At 39.8% G+C, this 20,794-nt stretch overlaps 1 protein-coding gene across 1 annotated transcript in view; it reads right to left on the bottom strand.

Annotated features, from left to right (window-relative positions):
- Nucleotides 1–20,561, bottom strand: part of rapgef5a (Rap guanine nucleotide exchange factor (GEF) 5a) — a 48,298-nt gene extending 27,737 nt beyond the window's left edge. The window contains exons 1-5 of the mRNA XM_006787700.2: nucleotides 20,164–20,561; nucleotides 9,555–9,605; nucleotides 7,045–7,151; nucleotides 6,356–6,477; nucleotides 2,409–2,586 (exon numbers count right to left, since the gene is read on the bottom strand). Of these exons, the coding sequence (XP_006787763.2) occupies nucleotides 2,409–2,586; nucleotides 6,356–6,477; nucleotides 7,045–7,151; nucleotides 9,555–9,605; nucleotides 20,164–20,307 (602 nt within the window). The 5' untranslated portion in view covers nucleotides 20,308–20,561. The remainder of the gene's footprint in view (nucleotides 1–2,408; nucleotides 2,587–6,355; nucleotides 6,478–7,044; nucleotides 7,152–9,554; nucleotides 9,606–20,163) is intronic.
- Nucleotides 20,562–20,794: the final 233 nt, after the last annotated feature.

Here is a 20,794-nt window from a genome sequence, read left to right as displayed (position 1 = left end):
TGAGCTGACAAATCTCAGTGATGAAAATGTGCCTGAGAGCGTGTCATGTTGCTGAGACGCAGAGGTCCTTGGAGACAGAGTGACAGTGTTGGCGTTAACTGAATAATATTGAATGAAAGTAGTAAACCTCTTCTACACATGATGCACCAGAGCAAGCCCATTTAATTAGAGACGTGTCCTTCTTTTGCTTTACTGAAGCAGCAATCACTCAATGGTCAGCTCAGGCTATGCACCCAGTATCGTTTTAATTGTTCTCTTGTTAGATTAAACGGTAAGACACATGACGCAACGGTTCATGGGAGGCAGTCACACCAGACTGCAATTTAAATTTTGCTGCAGCATCTTTTTTAAATATGCATTATGTAATGTTAGGTGATGTTTTATTACAGTTACAAAGAGAATCAATATCAACTGAGTCATATATTTAACAATTCATCAGCTCACTTTGAAGCAACTAGTAGAGTAACGTCAGCTATTTTCGACAACGGCTACAAATATTCTCTAAGAGGGGCAGAGGATGTAAGAAAGAGAGAAAGACAGAGAGAAACAGCCTGCAGAGAAATGACGCGACAGTCAAAGACAGACACAAAGCAACAGAGTCAAAGTAGCAGTGCGAGAATCCTGAATGGAAAATCTCATTTTTAACTGGTCTATAAAAACAAAATTGCTTTATTTTATTCAGATTTATTCAGATTTCCAAAAGAAAATCTACAATCTATTTGAGCCAATATGGCACTACATCCATATTGATTCTTAGGATATTTACAGTCTTTTAAATATAAATGAGTGATTCAGCATGTTAAATATGCAATAAATTATATATTTCTTTTTCTTTCTCAAATCAAATTTATAAACTCTTCCAGCACCTGGTAGGAGTCTGAGTGCACGTCGTGCATTATTATGTTTAGAAAATAACCGTACCTACAATGCAATAGATGACAGTCACATTCAAATATGACATTCAATTCCCCCCGACTGTCTTTTTGTCTCTCTAGTGTCTCTAAATGCACCTTTTGATGTTGTTACTCAGAATTTCCTTGGCACGTTCCCTTGTTCTTTCGCACAAACACACACTGGTCCCTGCTTTTGTCTGACTGACACATCGAGTTTGGTAGCAGCCTCGACAGGAACCCCACACACGGAGCAACAAAGCAGGGAACTCTGGATGACACCACTCTGCATGTTTGTTTCTGTATGCGTAAGCGTGCATCAGAGCTCATCTCGCATATTTGAGCGATCGCATCATGCATCAGCTTGTGTGCAAAGGCGAAGGCTCATTTTTTTCTAGGGCTGCGGAGGTGTGTGCGCCAGCAGCAGGATGCGTCTCTCACATAAGCAGATTGGGGATTTGAAACAGTGAATAGAGATTAAGTTCCTTGTTGGGATTTGAGGAAAATCTTGGACAGCGTGTGTATTTGAGTTGCAAGGTCAGATATGTACTTGCAAGGATTGCAACATTTCCGCCAAATCAAACACAGTCACATGTCTCTTTGCACAGTACATCAAATAGACAAATGGCCCCAATCCCGAATATAAATCGGAAGCCTGTCGCTTCAGCTTTGATATTTTATTAGTGCAACAAGCTTCCACTTCAGGTCAGTGGAGCTGTGGTATCTGTCACTAAGATGCTAGCAACAGATCCTTTAAGTCCTGTAAGTTGTGAGGTGGGGGTCCCCATGGATCGGACACGTTTGTCCCATATGGTTACCGAGCAGAACATTGCCCAAAGCTTCGCATTGCCTCCGTGTGCATCCTGTTGCCAGGACGCACACATACCCGGCCATCCACATGATTCATCAAACCAGGCCACTTTCTTTCGTTGCCTAGTTCTGATGTTCACACGCCCATTGTTGGCACTTTCAAACTGAGGACAGGATCAGGACAGGCATCCACCTTTCCATCAGAACTAACACTAAATCTGTTTGCAGTTTGACCTACAGTAACGCGTCTGTTGAATTGGACCACACAACTCAGTCTTTGCTCCCCACATGCATCTGTGACCCTTGGCCAGCTGTGGCCATATCGCTGGTTTACCGCTGTTCCTTCCTTGGACCACTGCAGATTCGCCACGACAATTTTGGGCCTCATCAAACTCACTCAATTCCTTACGCTTTCCCATTTTTTCTGCTTTTCTAGGAGATCAACATTGAGAACAAAATGTTCCCTTGTTTCCTAATATAGTCCACCCACTAACATGTATCATGATGAATGTTATTCCTGATCAGTGTATTTATTCATGAATTTATGTATCTTTTATTCAAAATTTTATCTGCAAGAAAATATTTGAGGCCAATACTTAAAACACTATTTATGAATTATAAGTGATTCAGATTTACAACATAAGCTTTCCAATACATAGTGTGCATTTCTATAAATCCATACATGATCAGATTTTACTGGACACTTACGGACTATTGGCTCCACCTCCTGAGCGGAATTGGACATATGGAGCTAGTTGTAGGAGGAGCTTAACAGCCTCTGGCCACTCCCCCTCATTGTAACGAAATTCACAGGAGGGAGAGTCACACTCCTCAAAGCTGAACTGGTAGTAAGAGTTGGAGTCTGAAAACACCACCCGCTGGTCCACTGGAGAGACAACAAATAGAAACACAAACACTGTGATGAAAGAGAAGCAATGGCACCTTTTAAAGCACATATGCTGGCAGCATGCTTAAAGGGGGCTTCTTTTGTATCAGAACCATGTTGTCTCATTAAGCGTGTAATATATAATTTATAGTTCAAGTGTATAAATATGATCAAAGATTGTTATGCCTACATCACAATCAAAGCTAACAATCAGTCAGGTACTCGCTCAAGCATTTCTCAACAGAAGTTGCCATGTGGCACGTTGCTGTTCTGTTTATTGATTATTATTTAGTGCAATCTTTGTGGAGATAAACATTATACACTCAGTGGCCACTTTATCAGATACACGTTTTCAACTACTGAATTTAAAACAGCCTCAAATTGAGGAAGTAAGTTGATTTAAGTGACTTTCAACGAGACACGGTTGTTGGTGCCAGAAAGGCTGAAATGAGTATTTCAGAAACTATCGATCTACTGGAATTCTCCCACACAACCATCTTTGGAGTTTACACAAAATGGCCATGAAAGAGAAAATATTTAATGAGTGGCAGTTCTCTGGGTGAAAATACGAGGTCAATGGAAAAAGACGAGTGCTTTAAGCTGATAGGAAGACAACACTCAAAAAAAAAACACTCAATAATGCAAAGTATGCAAAAAGAATCTCTAAACACAACATATCAAAACTTGAGTTGCACATGGGCCACAGCAGCAGAAAACCACACTGAGTGCCAAGAAAAGAAACTGAGGCCTGAGTCACACAAACTCGCCAAAACTGGACAATAGAAGATTGAAAAAAAATGTAGGTCTGACGAGTCTCAATTTGTGCTACAACATTGGAAAAAAACATGACTCCATCCAGGCTTGTGTCAACAGATCAAGCGTGGAGGTTTTGGAGCATTTGAAGCTTGGGTTCCTTAGTTCCAACTGAGCATCGTTGAAACACCAGAGTCTACTCACGTTTTGTTTCTGATCATGTCCACCAGATCTCAGTCCAATAGAGCACCTTTGGGATGTGGTGGAACGGGAAATTTGGATCGTGTATGTGCAACCGACAAATGTGCAGCAACTGTGATGCTGTCATGTCAACTTGGACCAAAATCTCTGAGGAATGTTTCCGGCAACTTGATGAATATGTGCCATGAGGAATTAAGGCAGTTCTGTAGGCAAATAGGTGTCCAACCTGGTAATAGTAGGTGATCCCTAATAATGTGGCCAGCAAGTGTATATATTATAATATCTACAGCGGTAAAGCCTTCTAGAAGAAAGCATCAAACAAACAAAAAAAGGCTGTCACACTCTTAAAACAACCACCAGAAAGAAAATTATTTAAGCCACGCTGATTTGATTTTTATGTTTAACAGCTATTTAAACAACAACTGTGCCCACTGTAAATCTTTTCTGTGTGGGTGAAATCCACACGGAGTGAAGTCTAGACAAGTACTGATGTGAGTCAACGCCTTCATGTGAGTTGTTACCTCCGCCAAAGAGGAGGAGGTGTGATTGGTCTGGTTTGTCTGTTTGTTTGTTAGCATGATTGCTCATAAAGTTATGTATAGATTTGCATGAAAATGTAACCAGAGATGTGGCTCGAGGCAGTTTAGTCAATCCACATCTGAATCAAAGAATTCCTGGCAGGGTTATTTACGACTGCGAGTTAAGATAAAACTGAACATTTTATGCCATATCACCACAGATCCATAAAACATTTGAAGAAATTTGGAAACATCATTTTGATTTTCAAGTCAATATCACTAACTCATTCAATTCCAGATATCTTGGATTCAGGGACTCAATTCACACATGGTGTAGGTGGAATTTTAGCAGAGGTGCACAGTGTGTGAATTTTTCCTCATATCGAACTAGTACTGGCAAAAACGAATGAGCACTTCTAAGTTGTAATTAACGAGCAGAGACACAGCAGACAGAGTTGAAGTCCTTTTATGAGTAACTGTGGATTAGCTAGACTGATGAACTGCACCTGAACACAACTGTTCATCCTCTGAAGAAACATTTACTGCCTTTAAAAGCTGAATTTAAAAAGATGAAGAATGCAAACAAATGTTTATATTACCCTGTTACTAGTCCACTTACACCCAGGCACAGCCTTAGATTAACAGACTAGTAGATGTGTCAGTGCTTAGCAGGGTGTTGTTAACAGGGAGATCTTTTGGGGAGAATAATTATTGAGATTATTCGGGTTATTGGGGGCTTCAGTGTAATTTAATTGTTGGAAGTTTTATCTCGGAGAGCTAATTCTGATATCTTCATTTGACAAGATCTTAATTTAAAATCAGGTTGAAGCAGAAAATGAAGCTTTTTATTAGAGATGGACCGATCCGATATTACGTATCGGTATCGGTCCGATACTGACCCAAATTACTGGATCGGATATCGGCGAGAAATAAAAAATGTAATCCGATCCATTAAATATCAAAAAAGCACCTCAGAAAACTTGCTACACAGCGTAGCACGTAGCAGCAGTGTGCATCACGTGATAGAGAGGCTGTGTGTATTTGTAGCCTAGCTAGCAAACCAGCATTTCATCTCCGAGGAAGTTTTCCCAGAGAGAAGTAAAGCAAGTGTGTAAGTTCATCTCTGAATGTTTGTAAAGCTTATGGAGCGACTGCCTCTCTCTCTCTCTCTCTCCTGCTGCTACTTCAATCGTGAAACTGCTTAATGATCAGCTGATCAGCTTTTCTGTCGCGAGTCCGTCTCTCTTCTTAGTTTTTGGCCCACTTCTCACCAGAAAGAGGAAACCAGCGGCTGAACAACAGCAGCACGTTTAAGCTTGATAAGCTGTTGTTAGAATTTATTTATTAATACTTTCTACACCAGGATCCTTTTCTACATAGTTGACTGCTGGTAACTGTGCAGGGGCGGATCTAGCAAAGTTTAGCCAGGGGGGCCGATAGGGCATGAACAGGGAAAAGGGGGCACAAAGACATACTTTTCTTTCTTATTCTCATTTAAAATGTCTGGCTTTTAATAAATAATTATCTGACTCTTACACCCAAAGTTTTAATCTTGTGTAAAATATATAGAAGTCCATTACTGTATATAGTAACTGTTAAGTCTAATATACCCTAGTAAGCTAGTACTTTTTCCTTTGGGAAGATACCATCTGTGCAGTCTGCAATTCTGCTGAAGAAAGATGTTGAATCTATTTAATTATTCTTGAAAAATAATTTCTGTGCATTTTCCCCCTGCATCAAATTAAATTTGATTACATCGATTAAGCATCATGAGGTGGAGGGTGGTTCCCTATTTTTTTTTTGCTGGGAGTTTGCAACCCTATTAGTTAGGTTGCTTAATATTTCTGCTAAGTACTCTTAAAATACCAGAATAGGGAGGATGGAGCAGGTTTAAGGTTATTAGTTTGATCAGTATTGCTGAACTATGAAATATTTTGGGCGCAGTGTATTTTTTACATACAGGTATAACAGAATAGCTTTAGTGTTGTTATTTATTTAAACTTGAGTATGAACTTATACAAAATGCAGCAAGATATTAAAAAAAACGTTTTATTGATTAAAAAACACACTATATCGGATTCATATCGGTATCGGCAGATATCCAAATTTATGATATCGGTATCGGTATCGGACATAAAAAAGTGGTATCGTGCCATCTCTACTTTTTATATTACTTTGTTTTGTTTGGAACTGGTATCTCTAAAGATGTGTGGATTGTTGTTGAAGGTGACTGTGAATGTTAAAATGCAGTACACTCCGCAGGCATGGTCGGTGTTTGTGCGTGTATGTGTTTTTACCAGACAGCAGGACTCCCAGCTCCAGCAGCACCTGCCAGACACGCACAGCGGTAGTCCGACAGCGCACATACACACATTGCTCACACAGCCACTGCACCAGCTCCACTCCCACATAGCTACGCCTGTTAAAATACACAAATGAAGATTTTCAGCACACAAATATGGCTACACAGTGTTAGCATGCATAATACATACACACACACACACACACACACACACACACACGCTATTCTTCCCTTGGCACACAGTTTGTCATTCTTATTTAGTCAATACCCATTGATTATTCATTAGTTCTCTGTAAGCCTTTTCCTCCAAAACACTGAACTATTCCCATCTGCGTTCCCTCAAATAAACCCCTCGTCTTTGTGTGCGTCTAAGTGCGTTTGTCTGACTGTACGTGCAATGATTGTTAAGAGTATCTATTTATTATTTCCCCAAGATGTTTGGATGGATTTTACATACATTTCAGTGTAACGTTACGTGCCCCATTGTAGTACATGTATTCCCAGACTACCTTGTGCTTCACTGCAAAACATCTACATCCTGCTTTGTTCGTCACAGAGCAAAAACAAGTTGAGCGACCAATAAGGATGAAGCACAAGAGTGACTGTGAGTCAGTATATATGCTTCACTGGACTCATCGATTCAGGTCTGCACACAGACACACAAATAGACAGAGACAAGTGTACCGTATGATTCTGGCCAGGTGTATCTTGTCCTTTGCTGGGTACGGTCCATGTGACAAGAAAGCATTCCTCACAGCCCGACCAGCACATGGAAAACTCTGGGAACAAGACTGACATACAAACAATAACATAAAAATAGTGTTATAATTTTAAAACCTGCAAACTTAAAAACTAAAAAAGGACTAAATGCCAAAAATCTCAGTATCGGTTTAAACATGAATTTTTAAGTATAACAAGCTAATGTGGCTACATGTAGCTGTCATTGACCGGCTCACAAGGACAGCTCGATTTCTTTCCCCCTCAGGAACTGAACATTGACCGTCTACACGCTCAGCAATAATCCTGCTATTGATGCTACCGTAAATAAGACCGTATTTCAATTAAGCTGGTTACATGGGCTGTTTGTTCTGTTCTATTCATATTCCCTTTTACATGCAGCAGAGTGAGGCTCACTTAGAAGCTGATGAGGCTCCACTCACATTATGTTACAACACTAGAGACTCTCTTTATGTCCCTATCCCATCTTTTTTATGTAGTGCAGCTTTGTGGCTGCTGTGTACACAGGTTTTTCATAATAGATTAGTCACTAGGCAGTACACATGGAGCCTGAAGAGTCCTATATATATAATGCATATAATGGCATTATAAAAAGATGAGAAGCGCATGAACACCGTGAGAGGATTTCTTCACTTTGACTCAAAGAGAATTTTTATAGGTTTTGATGGTTAAAAAATCAGGATCACTTTGACCTCTTTTTGGCTAGAACTCACAAATTTTATAAAAGTAACCAATTTTCACAAAGACAGTCCACTAGGACAGAACAATGACATTTTAACGTTTCATAACCAAGGTTTAATGCTGTGCCTGGACAGACCTGGGTGTAAACAGCAACTTTAATAATTGTCGTCATATTATCATACAAAAGGTAAGAGCAGCAAACCAGAACATCAGTGTTAGACAAGTTCATCAGGCTCACAAAGGCTCCATCAAAGTTACAGGTTATTCTTGTGCGTGAAGTGTAGCACACTGTCATATCCAAGACAACTGAATTTAGTTAACCACTAAATGAAGGTTCAGGAGTATTATGAGTCCATGGTCAACAGTAACCACGGCCAAATAAAGAATGGAAATATGTAAATGCATCAGCATGCCGTAGCATTGACCATATTACCATATAACAGGTAACAACCGTGCCACTCTCCATAACAATGTGGAAAAGCAACATTTCAACAAGTTGTTACATCATTTGGTGTTTCAGTAATTTTTTTTTCTTTATCATTTTATGAAAAACTTGTTAACATCAAGATCTGCCATCAATAGTTTGAACTGAATATTGTTCAGTACATCAGGAGCAAGAATTTGATGAAACGGAAAGTAGTGTGCATGAAAGTAATACTGTGAAACTGAGGACCCATTAGGTGACCACTGTGTGAAAGTTTGATTACATTCTAACTAATACTACAGGAGTAGTTCATTTGTCCTTTGACCAGACGAGGTAAAAAAGTATTGGAAAAGGAACATTTAAAGTGGTTTGAAGTCTGAGTTAATTTCCTAATTTGAACATTTACTACCGTGATAGTAGAAAAAACAAACAAACAAAAAACAAAAACACAACAGGACCCCTTTAACTTTAAGGTACTAGCTTGTGGTTGTTCATCAAACTATAAAGGAAGAATTTGAAATTTCTAAACCCGAAGCAGAATTTCTGATCATTATTGGGGGCGGGCAAGGTAATGTCATCAAAGCCTGCGAAACGAATAGCCTCAGTTCATCCATACTCACGAGGCCCAAAGTTGTAAGGTGGAGATCAGTGTTAACTGTCTGACTAATCATCATCATCTAAACTAATCTGCCAGGTTTATTGATTATTCTAGCTTTCAGTTACCAGATTCAGTTAGTTTTCACCTCCTGTTTGTTAGACAAACTACATAGCAAGATTTAAAATAGCAAAGACTGCAGCTTCTTCTTTCAAAGATCTCCTTGCATAGGTGTTCATGGGAAGGTTTTCAGTGTTGTAATGCTTTAGGCACTACATCAGATGTTGTGTATGGAGACTTCATTAAGTATATAATGGCATATAGCCAATAAAAAATACAAAGTACTGAGGGGCAAAAAAACGCTGCAGGTACAAACATTTTTTGGCACAAGTAACAGATTTGCTTTTGAATACACCACAGCTCCTCCTCAGATGTTGATTTCTTTGCTTTACTTTTTCTTTCTTTGGCTTACTTTCTTCTTTCTTTCCCCAGTGTTGAAAGGAAAACTTCTCCTGTGTGATATTTAATCTTTGAGGTCTTCAGAGTGCTGTACACACACATATTTGAATTTCAAATTAACGCTGTGTGTGTATGTGTGTGTGCACGCGTCTGTGTAGTTGGTGAAATTAGCCTGGAAAAACCCTCAGGTAATATCCCCACTGATGTAATTTGTGTTGGGATTAAACAAACACACTTTTGCTTGACAGCAAAACTAAAAGTATGACATCACTTTCATGTGTGCGAGTGTTTCCTTACCTTATGTACAGCAGGTCCAGTGCTTGGTCCGGGGATAGTGTCAGGTGATTGCTGTTGAAACACAAAACACACGCCATCAGAGCCAAAACACACAAAATGACACACACAGAGTAAATACACTAAACAAACATGAGTGAGGTGAGTGAGGCCAGTTTTACCATTCCCAAAAGACTAGGTTTTGTTTAAGCTTACTTTCCAGTCGATTGGGTGCTTTCATGCTAACACCTGTTACTGCAATAAACCTAATAAACCTCAAGAACATGGCTATTAATTTATATAATAAAAATATCACAATCTGCTTATTTAAACAGAAGCGTTTTCTCTCTGACATTAAACCCGGAAAGCTACATCAGTTCAAATCCTGAGCAATATAATTCCAACTGCCAGCTCACTTACCACATCGTAACAATGACACTACAATAAATCCTTTCTTCTTACCACCATCATGACACCATTTTACAGCATTTGCCTTAGGTGTATCCACTGCACCTCTACTTCCCCCAATCAGAAAATAAGCTGTTAATCTTTATGGATTATTATGGCGCCAGGGAAAGAAGATAACAGTGTTGAGACCGTGTTGACACACTAGCCCTAAAATAGATTAAAATTGATAGTAATTGTTAGATCAAGTAGACCGCAAACGAACTTCATAGAGACCACAGTTTCTGTTCCACTCTAGTGTGTACAGTATGATGTCATTTCCTAACTCCTTGTCTTGCTTCCTAAGAGCCCCATTTGAGTGGGACTTAACAGTTAATGACTCCTTATGGCTTAAAAATCCAAACATAATAAGAAATTACAACAACTGGTAATTTTTTATGATCCTTTTCAAAGAATAAAGACCCTTTTGTATATGAGGTACGGATGTTAATTTAATAAATTTATTAAACCACCTGTAATAAGCTATGAAAAAAAACCCAAACTAAAATGTTTTATACCCATACTGGACATCTTTGAGAAGTCAGGAATTAATAGAGCATAACATTCAACCACTAGAACTCATTTAAATAATTTAAAAAACTGTAATTTACCACCTTAATCCAAAAAAATGATTTACTATATGCTTTACATTTTACTGTATAACAGTAAACTCCCATTTGTAGTACAACCTGACTAAACCAACTATGAAAACATTTGCTCTAATGCAGTCTTTACTGCAGATATGTAGCCAGTACTTAATATTAGTTTTGCAAAAACACCTCGCTACAATGATTTCACAAAAACGTGTTACTTTATCCATAACCTGTTACTATTCACCTCCCCCAGTCTTTGACAAAGCTTGTTCAACACTTGAGAGAACAAAAAACCTTTGTTAACAGTGACCTGCAGAAAATAAATAAAGTCAAAATGAAAAATCTCTGCAAATATTTCTCATTCAAGCACAGATACAAAGGACAGGATGACCATTTACATAAACATTAACCCCACTTTATAATGCCACACCTAAATCATCACTGGTGTAGCCCGGGGGTTTTCGAAGTTAACTCTTCAGTTATAGAAAAATCACCTCTCTCTAAACAAGGTGTGGTAAGAGATTTTAGCTTAAACAAGCTTCTACCTGCCAGGTGAAGTGGCTGTCTTATTCATTTTTATCTAAAATAACTCAACTCAGACAGAAGAAATTAGGTATTTGCCACTTCATATAGAGGTGTTACTAATAATGTGAATGATGCCTTCATTATACTCAAGTCCCACTAAGTCATGACTTTGTCATAGTGAGTCAACTTCCACGTGTAAAAGCAGCTCGAGGTGACTGTTGCTCTGAAGGGGCACTATGTACAGTACTGTGTAGTCTTCAGTTACCCTCATTTCTTTACATTTTGCTAGATAAAAATACATGACAAAAATAGATGCAGTGATTTATCAAAACATGTGCATACAGAGAAATACAGTACACTACAGTTCTAACAAGCTTGGAAAATCAATATTTGGTATGGCCACCTTTATCCTTCAATACAGCCTGAACTCTTTTGGACAAGATTTCTTGTCATTTCTTTAAGGAGTCTTCAGGGATAGCTCAGTAGAAAGACATTCAAAGCTGCTCTTTGGATTTTTTCTGCCCTTTGTTCTGTTCTCTGTCAACATGATCCCACACTGCTTCAGCAGTGTTGAGGTTCAGGCTCCGGAGAGGCCAATCCACAACTGATTTTGATTTCTGTGTTGCACTGTGTGCTTTTCTATCCAGGTATGCAAAACCTTACGGCACTTTTCTGCTTTCATACCTCAAACTATTTTGACAAGATCCCCATCACCACTGGCTAAAACACAGCTCTAAACTATGGCAGAGCTCCCTTTTTACAGATGGCTGTAGACACAAACATTCTCCTGACCACCTCCATACACACTTAAGATGATTTGAACCAGAAACTTCAAATTCATCACCCTATATGACCTGTTGCCATCTGTTAAATCTAGTTCTTGTGTAACAGGACAAAATGAAAGCAGAAATACAGGAGAGCATTAAAGCAAAACCTGCTGTCTGTGTTGGATTTTTGAAAGCTTATTTTCCAGTACACAAAGGTCCTGTAAGTGGTCACTATATTACCATGTCATGCAAAAATACCCAGCTTAAACAGTTTTGATGAGAATAATTCATATGGCTAGTTATTGCATTTCTTCCATCAGGAAATTGCATGGTGGATTAAAATCTGACTGCACTCTTCTGCATTCACTTCCCGCAGTTTCACTCAACTGTGGTACCCCTCTCCTAATCTCCACTGTTAGTAAAACTGAATAGAGACACATCCCATATAAATATTACAGTTGCTGCCAGACACAATTTATAAAGATTTGCTTTCAAATTTAACAATAACAAAATTTCTTCTAGTGATTTAAATAAATAGGACAATTTAGCATCATTATCAGTTGATCTGGGGTAAGAAAATATCACATACTAGTATTTGCTTGTAAAATGCTTTGGTAGTACTCTCGAGATAAAACAGAAACTGCAGGGTTGTATTAGAATGACAATCACGTAAAAAGAGACAGATAAGAACCTCCTGCAACATGAGTGCAACTGGTCTGGGAGCTCAGTCAGTGAAGCAGGATCACTGACAGAGTTGTGGGTTTGACTCTCAGCAGAAACCTCTGCAGTGAACTGAGCAACTGCAGGCAGTCGTTGCTGCCCTTAGCTTCTCGCTGGCTGGCGATACCAAACCACCAGATGAAAGCAGAGCGATTCAGAGACATTACCTGATCAAATGAGAAGCACCTAACTGTGGCAGACAGATCTAGATGAAGAAATACAAATGTGATGATGTGCAAGACGAGGAAGAAAAGAGGAAGGCTGAACAATTGACATCAGTCTCTGAAAGTATGAGAGTATGACAAATGGAGAGGAAAAGAGATGAGGCAGTGAGAGACAGAGAGATTGTTTTAATTATAATCGTGAACGAGTGGTAGAGGGAGCAAGACAGAGAGGGAGAGAAATGCTTGGCTGTGGCTTTGAGTTGCAAGAAAATGAAATAGAGTGGTGATTAGTGAGATGTGGAGCTGTGTATGTGTGTGTGTGTGAGATCCTCATTTGAGCGATGATACTGTCTGCGATGTCACAGGCTCGCACACACATACAGACACACTCAGGGCTACAGTGTATGACTGCACTTATTTTTAATGCAAGTTGCAAAACACTCGCTTACTTTTCATTATAGAAATAGATTCACTCTGAGATATATGCTTCTTTGCTTATTTAATGAGAGTCTGATGGGAAGATCAATATCACTCCTACTCATGGCATTAAGTTTAAAACTAAAGCCAGAAGCTGGTTGGATTACCTAAGACCAAAAACGATAACAGGGGAAATACATAGTTTGCATCTCTCTAAAGGTGACAGGGTTCAGAAAATTAATTATAACCTAAGGGGTTGAAAGAGAACCAACAAAAAAATGAAGGAAGTCAGCTATAGCGTGCCGCTCGTACAGTTCAGCTGCACAATTTGACAGCAGAAACATAAACACTTAACCCCGATCCAAAAATGGTTTTGGTATCTAGAAATCAGACAAACCCTATGAGGAAGCACTTCGCAAGAGCGGGAAGGAAAAACGTCCTTTTAACAGGAAGAAAACTCCAGCAGAACCAGGCTTTAAGAAGGGGCAGCAATCTGCTGCGACCCGTTGGGAGTGATGTGTCGTATAAACACATAGTGATGAAAAGAAGTGAGTGTAGAAAAAAAACATTCGATGCATCATGGGAAGCCCCCAGCAGCCGAGACCTATTGGAGCATAACTACGGGTGGATTCAGGGTCAACTGATTCAGCCCTAACTATAAGCTTTATTAAAAAGGAAACTTGGCAAAATTTGCATCCCATTTACCCTAAGAGTGAGTTTTTACTTCATCTTGCTAACTGAGTTAGCTGCCTGGCATGTGTGGAGGTCTCAGTTGCGTCATGAAATATTTTTCGAGTTTAGGCCACACATTACACGTTAGAAGTGGTAGATGGCAAACCACTTTAAAGGTCTGCACATTAATCAGTTTGTCCATTTTTTATCTCCCCTTATGCAGATATACTGATCTCTGGTCCAAAGGCAGTTTTTCCCCTTCAGAATAAAATGTGAGGTTTGAGTATTCGTTTGATCTGCTCTGGCATTATTTTCAGTAAAACGTTGTTGTTTGCTCTGAAATATGTCAGGTCATTGTGGACATATTCCTTTATATTAGTAAGCAACAGAGCTTTTCCTGTATTTGTGCGCTGTTTGGACTGGGGATTAAGTAGAGCACACCAGCCAGCCAAGCGCACAGACAAAATAAATTGTTTCTGTGTCTCTGTAGCTATCTTGTTCTGACTTTCTTTTGTCCTGGTCCTTGTATCTTCTCTCTCCATCTCTGTTTCTCCTCATCTGGTGAATACAGATCTCTCACGAAGTCTTTGTTTCTTCTACCATCATCTCTTCTCACAAACATACTCCAGACACATACCAGCATCAGAGGTGTTTCATTCATACTGTATTACACAAAAAGAAAACCGCCTGCTATGTTCTTGTCTCTTTGTCTGTGTTTCAATTTGTATTTCAAACAAGCACACACACATACAATATGTTGCCATGTTGTATCCTATAACAGAGACGAGAAGAGAAGAGAAGAGAAGAGAAGAGAAGAGAAGAGAAGAGAAGAGAAGAGAAGAGAAGAGAGGAGAGGAGAGGAGAAGAGAAGATGAATGAAAGCTATAAAGACAGAGCACATGCTGACACGCTTATCTGTGTGATGACTTCAAAGTGTGTATACAGCAAGAGAGAGGAGAGAGAGCGAGGTCATTATCTGCAAGAAATGGATTACTCAGATTAGATTGCTGAGCACAGTGAAGAGCTGTAGCACAGTATGCTTGGCAAACCCTCCTCTCTCTCTCACACACACACACACACTAAGCTCCTGTCGACTCCTCAACACATCTGTCATACAAGCAAGTCAAAATAAAGACATCAAAGAAGCTATAGCTCAATAGACACATACAAATACCCAAGCACACAAAGGCACAGTTAATCTGTTAAGAAACCTATCCAACAGCCCACGCCCATCTGCAGGCACATGACCTTTGGCTTAAACGCATTCAGTTAGTCTGTATTTGTTTCTGTCATCTAAGAACAGAAAATAAAACAGTCTTCAGTTAGTTGCCTGATCAAAAATCTCCAATTTCTTCTTATTTTGAAGGTTTCCTGTGAGTATTTACACTGTTATAACTTAGGTTTTCCCTGTATCTGTGCATAATCTCTGAGATGTTTCTACACTTTTAATGGATTTAGAAAGGCGTCACATTGGCGTGAGGTTTAAAGAACTGACTGCTCAGACACAAGAGTGAGTTGAAGCGCAGATCTGCCCGAGGGCATCCCTAATTCTTAAATACAAGAAACGTGGATACACCATAACCTTTTCACGGTCAAACTGAGCAATCGGGGGAGAAGGGCTTTCGTAAGAGAGATGACCAATACCCTGATGGTCACTCTGGCTGAGCTCCAGAGATCATGTGTGGATAGAGGAGAAACGTCCAGAAGGGCAGCAATCACTGCTGCACTCCATCAATCAGTCTGAGCTTTATGGCAGAGCAGCCTCTCCACAGTGGAACATGTAAAAAAAAACCTGCATGGAGTCTGCATAAAAATACCTAAAGGACTGTCAGACATTTTCTCTTTAAAATACACAGTTATATCAAAATCTATTTCACCTTGCAGTAAAAGTGTTTTGAACATAGATTTATGGAGGAAAATTTAATTCACTCAGTTTTTAGCATGAGGCTGCAAAGTCTGGAACTGAATACTAGCTGGATGTTATCGAAACCATTACCAGATCATCTGGTGATGTAGACTGCTGTTTTCTAACATTTTTAAAAATTAAAGCTATTACTTAGCTGAATTAAGAAAGTATTGTGTGACATTTAAATCCCAAAATAATTTTGGAAAATAACAGAGCTGCAGGGCTGCAATTTTTTGTACTTTGTTTTGTCAACATAATCATTATTTGGGGTAAATACCCAACCGTACGCTTGCACATGTTCATTGCACATAATAATTCTATGTCAAATGCTCCAAAAGTGGTAACAAAAATCATAAACGTTGGATATAACATTATCCACATGCTTCTCAGTTCGTGGCCATTAAGAGCCTCTCTGCTCCTCGGTTGTCTTTCATCTTACTTACATTAAGGCAGGATGCCTTATGGAAGGGAAATATGGCTGGAAGACATAAAACACAACACAAGCCACTATTTTTGTGCATATTAAAGCAGAAATTAGATCATCCTCTGAGAAATATCACTAGCTTTCCTCTAAGACAGTGATCATAAAGTCAGATAGCTCGCATTAAGAGTGCTTAAGGTTTCATAATCTCATCTTACCGCCTAAAGCAGAATGCTGTATATTTGACTTCAGAGTTTGCAGAAGAAAATGTTGAATGTTTAAGTTCAAGTTTGAATCAACACAAAGGCTTAACTTTTCAAATTGTTGTTATAGCAATTGTATTATAAAACACACCTCTATAAGTACCATTTAGATATGAAAACTTGGTATCGTGTGGGGCAGCAGTATAATTTCCAGCATGTAGTCTATCATAAACTCATTAGCAGCGAGGCTAAAAGCTGCAACCACAAAACCACAGAACAAAGCAAAAAAACACATGAGTGCACAAGATTATTTCTCCAAAATATGCCACTCCACATTTGTTTTTTTCAAAACACCTCCTCCATCTTTAACTCTTTCCTCATAAACAACATCTAACAACCTCCCAAATTTGGTTTGATGACCATTAGAATATTTTACGGGTTTTTCCGAGCATAGCTACAAATTGGCAGAGGCTAAGCTCACTAACTCCTCATGCACACTCAGTCATTTTGTTCTGTAAGTTTATGTGAAATACGACAGAAACCGCTCAGTTCAGAAAAGAGCTTCAAGGGTTACTCCTAGTAGTCCTTCAAAGGGGGTAAAGAGTCAGCATGCATAATTCCTTGGCTGTCTTTAAGAATGCAAACACATGGACATGCAAGAATCAGGCAATACAAAGCACTCCTGCTAATGTAACGCAAAGTCTCTGCACCTCTTCAATTATGGCAGAAAATTCTATATTACCGTACAAAATTACTGACATCAATACACAGAATCAAGGGAAACTAACAGTTGACAGTTTTTCTTATTACTGTTGGCAGCATTGCCTTTTAGGTATGTTCAACACGCGCAGAGGGCGAGCCAGGGGGAGTCCCAGCACCCCACATGCCACTTTCGGTAAACACAATCACGGAAGAGGCTGTTGTTAAAAGGATATGAAGCACTTAATTGGGATTATTTTGGTTTTAAACCAGGAGAAACGTTAAGCCAAAGGACGTGAATGTAGCTTCAAATAACGGATGCCGCTGCCTGCAGACTCTACATGAACAAGTCAGCAGAGACAATACATGCTATTAAATGATCAGGGTGCAGAACCACACATGCAGTTGTTGGTCTAGTTCCATGATTTTTGCCTGAAACACTACAGAAGGCTTGATTCTGTGAAAGGCAGAAATCATTGCAGCTTTCATTATATTTTACTAAAGAACACAGATTATTACATTTGATAAACAAACTCAACATGACCAAGACAAAAATTAAATGGCAATTGACTTGCCAAGTTGCAATTAGCCACTCGCCAAACTCTATTTAAAAACTGCAATGCACTGTGGTTACTGACTTTTCAACTGCCCTTAAAGTGTTAGCAAATCTCCCTGCACCTGTCACATCGCAGCCAATAAAGGAGTAATAATTGAATACCAGAGCAAGTCACAACAGAGTACAATGCAGGACAGGATTTTTCAAGGTGAGGCTGCTGCAGGCTGCAACTTTAGGCGACAGATGCCTCCGTACAGGACAACAAGCTCAATTCACTTTATGAGCTATCACCAAACATTAAAGAATCAGATAATATGAAAAAAAAACCACTCACGTAGGATACTGAGGAATTATGAATGCCTTCAGATACACGTATTAGAAAATAAAATATCTCAAGACATGTGCATCTTGTGGGAGGGTACCAGAAAACTCTCCAGTGTTATTGACCAATCACCAATTAACAAGCTTTTGTTGAATCCAGATGAGCAGTTGCATTCTCTGCAAAGTAATCTTAAAACTCTCAGTTAAGCTAGCTTTTTAAAACTTTAAAAATCTCAGATAAAACCACAACTTATATGTAAAATATATATCCACAGGCTACACCAAAGCACTGAAATATATGGGCTCTGACTCCGAGAGACTAAGTCAGCAAAGTAGCCGATGCGTTCCCAGGAAGGAGATTGTTTACTTAAGCATGATTTTTGTTGGGCAAACAGTCAGAACTAAAGAAAAAGCATATATTTATGTCAACGAAGATAGCAAGGGCTTTTTTTTTTACTGTATGTGATCAGATCATTCTTATTCCTATGTATCACCCACCTCTGAGCCACAAAATATGTTGTTGCATCTTTAGACAAGTGCCTCAGGTGCTGGTGCAGTGCAATGCAAAACAATCCCAGGAACCTTCCATCCAACAACTTTTTGATTTTTTTTTTTTTTGTGCACATAAAAATGAAGTGTATTGTGGGTATGCCAGGTGAAGCAGAGGCGACTGAAAAGAGCCTGGTGAGGACCAGTCTGTGCAAAACACCCATACCTTTACACTACTTACCTAAGCTTCATCACACTCACCCGCACAAACATAGAATGCTCACACCAAGATATCAGAAGAGAATGAAAGATTCTTCATCTACTCAAGCCTGCCATTATGTTTGCCTTCATGGGTACTGCACAAAAAGCATGGTTAATTCACAAAATGAGGTAAATCCACCCTCTAATGCAGCTGTTCTCTGGTGGTTTTATAATAACATTCTTGAGTGGACTCACTTCAGTTGTCGTGTACAGCTGCTGATTTATTTTGACTGGAAAACGGGATCATACAAACAGGTAACAGGAGACTGAGTGGCCCCAATCAGTGGGTCATTCAAACATCAGTTAAAATGACCAGATGGAACATGACAAAGTGTTTATCTCTTTGGTCCTATGTGGCTTTAAACTACAAATGTTGCATATTTTTAACACGTCTGTCTCCAGTGGGACTGGAAGGAGTGGCACACAAGTCTCTGATCTCTAAGGAGGAGACTCGGAGACATATTTTTTTTCCTTTTTCCCCTCCTGGGTGCCACTGATGATGAAGATGAGCAGAACTGACACTTTGAGCAGCCATTTGGCTTGTCAGGTGTGTTAATGCCACAGTTGGGCATGTCAAGTCACAGTTACTGCTTAGCTGGCCAATCGTGGAAAAAAAGCAATTCAAAGATACATCAGATGGAAATTCTGATTTGATATACAAATATTAGGATAGCTTATTCGTCAAAGAACAGACCTGACTCAATCAGATGTTTAATTGTTTGAAACTAGTTTGATAACCAATACATCGTTAAAGTTATTTACATAAACAAAAATGCAAGTAGCTGCTAGTCCAGACTTCTTCTTATGTCCTCCCATGAATGCTTTCTCTGTCTGATGCTGTTATCTCTGATTTCTGGGTGAGCAGACACACAGTTAAACAGAAAAAATCATAAGAATACATCACAGTGGACTCTTGTGATGGTCATTTCGTCATAATTATTTTTTTTATTTCTCTACTGAAAAAAAATACACTTAGCAGAACATTACTGTGCAATCAAAATAACTGTGTTATGTAGCAGGGAACCCACGCACATTCCTTTATACACACACACACACACACACACACACATATATATATATATATATATATATATATATATATATATATATATATATATATGAAACGTGTCTAATTCTTAGTGTATGTAAGTAGGTGTATCTAGTCAATATGGTGGAGGTGGTGTTGCCTTGACTACCAGAGTGTGAAGGTATGGTGTCCAACAGCAGTTCTGGTTATTATGGATGTAGCGTGCATACGCACGCGCGCGCACACACGTACACACACTGGGTGCCTCTGCGACAGCGCTGTTCACAACAAAATACAAACACCTGAGTCGTGACAGGCTTACGAAACGGCTTCAGAGCCTTCACGGAGAGATGTCGGGACTGTTAAAAAAAAAAAAACGTCCACCTTTCACCAGACATCAAACACGGAAGGACGGACAGTCAGACAGCGGTCGGTTTGAAGTACTCACGCTTTTCTTCCGCAGGTGAAGCCCGTGCTTCAGTAGTCCCGGCAGATCCCGGATTTTGTGTTTCAGCTGAGCTTGGTCTCTTGCGCTCCTGTTCCACCGCAAGCCCGCAAGTAAGCCGTCCTCTGCGGGCTCCGAGTCCTCCATGGTTCCTCTACTTCTCCTCTCTGTCCTCGAGCCGCCTCTGTGCCTGCCTGCGCTCCCGGTGCCTACTATATCCTCAAAAGGTGCACCGCCGCCCGCGCCTGTTCGCCATTTCCCCCCGCCTCGCGCTCCCACTCAGCGACCTGCATCTGCAGCCGAACCGCGCGCAGACTTAACGACCTACTCAATGTATTCCGCAGCACGCGACGCTGCTGCTCCACCCAATGGCTCGAGCGTCCTACTCTTCGGTAGGCTGCTGCCAGGTTCGTGTGTCTGTGTGTGTCTGTGTTGTCCGCGGGAGGGGGTGTCACAGGTGCAAACGAACATTGCATCACTTTCACCTCTCATCCTCCACCAGCCTGTCTACACCGGGGGAAATATTCACAGGGACTGGTGGAGCTGGCACCATAGTGTCACTGCTTATTTCTGTTAGAAGTTGAAAACTTGAAAGCTAATGACAGCAGTGTTTGGGGGAAGGGAGGGGGAAGAA

The sequence above is a fragment of the Neolamprologus brichardi genome, chromosome 22 (genome assembly GCF_056152115.1).
Source record: "Neolamprologus brichardi isolate AB-2024 chromosome 22, ASM5615211v1, whole genome shotgun sequence".
In the NCBI taxonomy this organism is placed as follows: Eukaryota; Metazoa; Chordata; class Actinopteri; order Cichliformes; family Cichlidae; genus Neolamprologus; species Neolamprologus brichardi.
The sequence above is the reverse complement of the archived record's forward strand: the minus strand, read 5'-3'. Positions and strand labels throughout refer to the sequence as shown.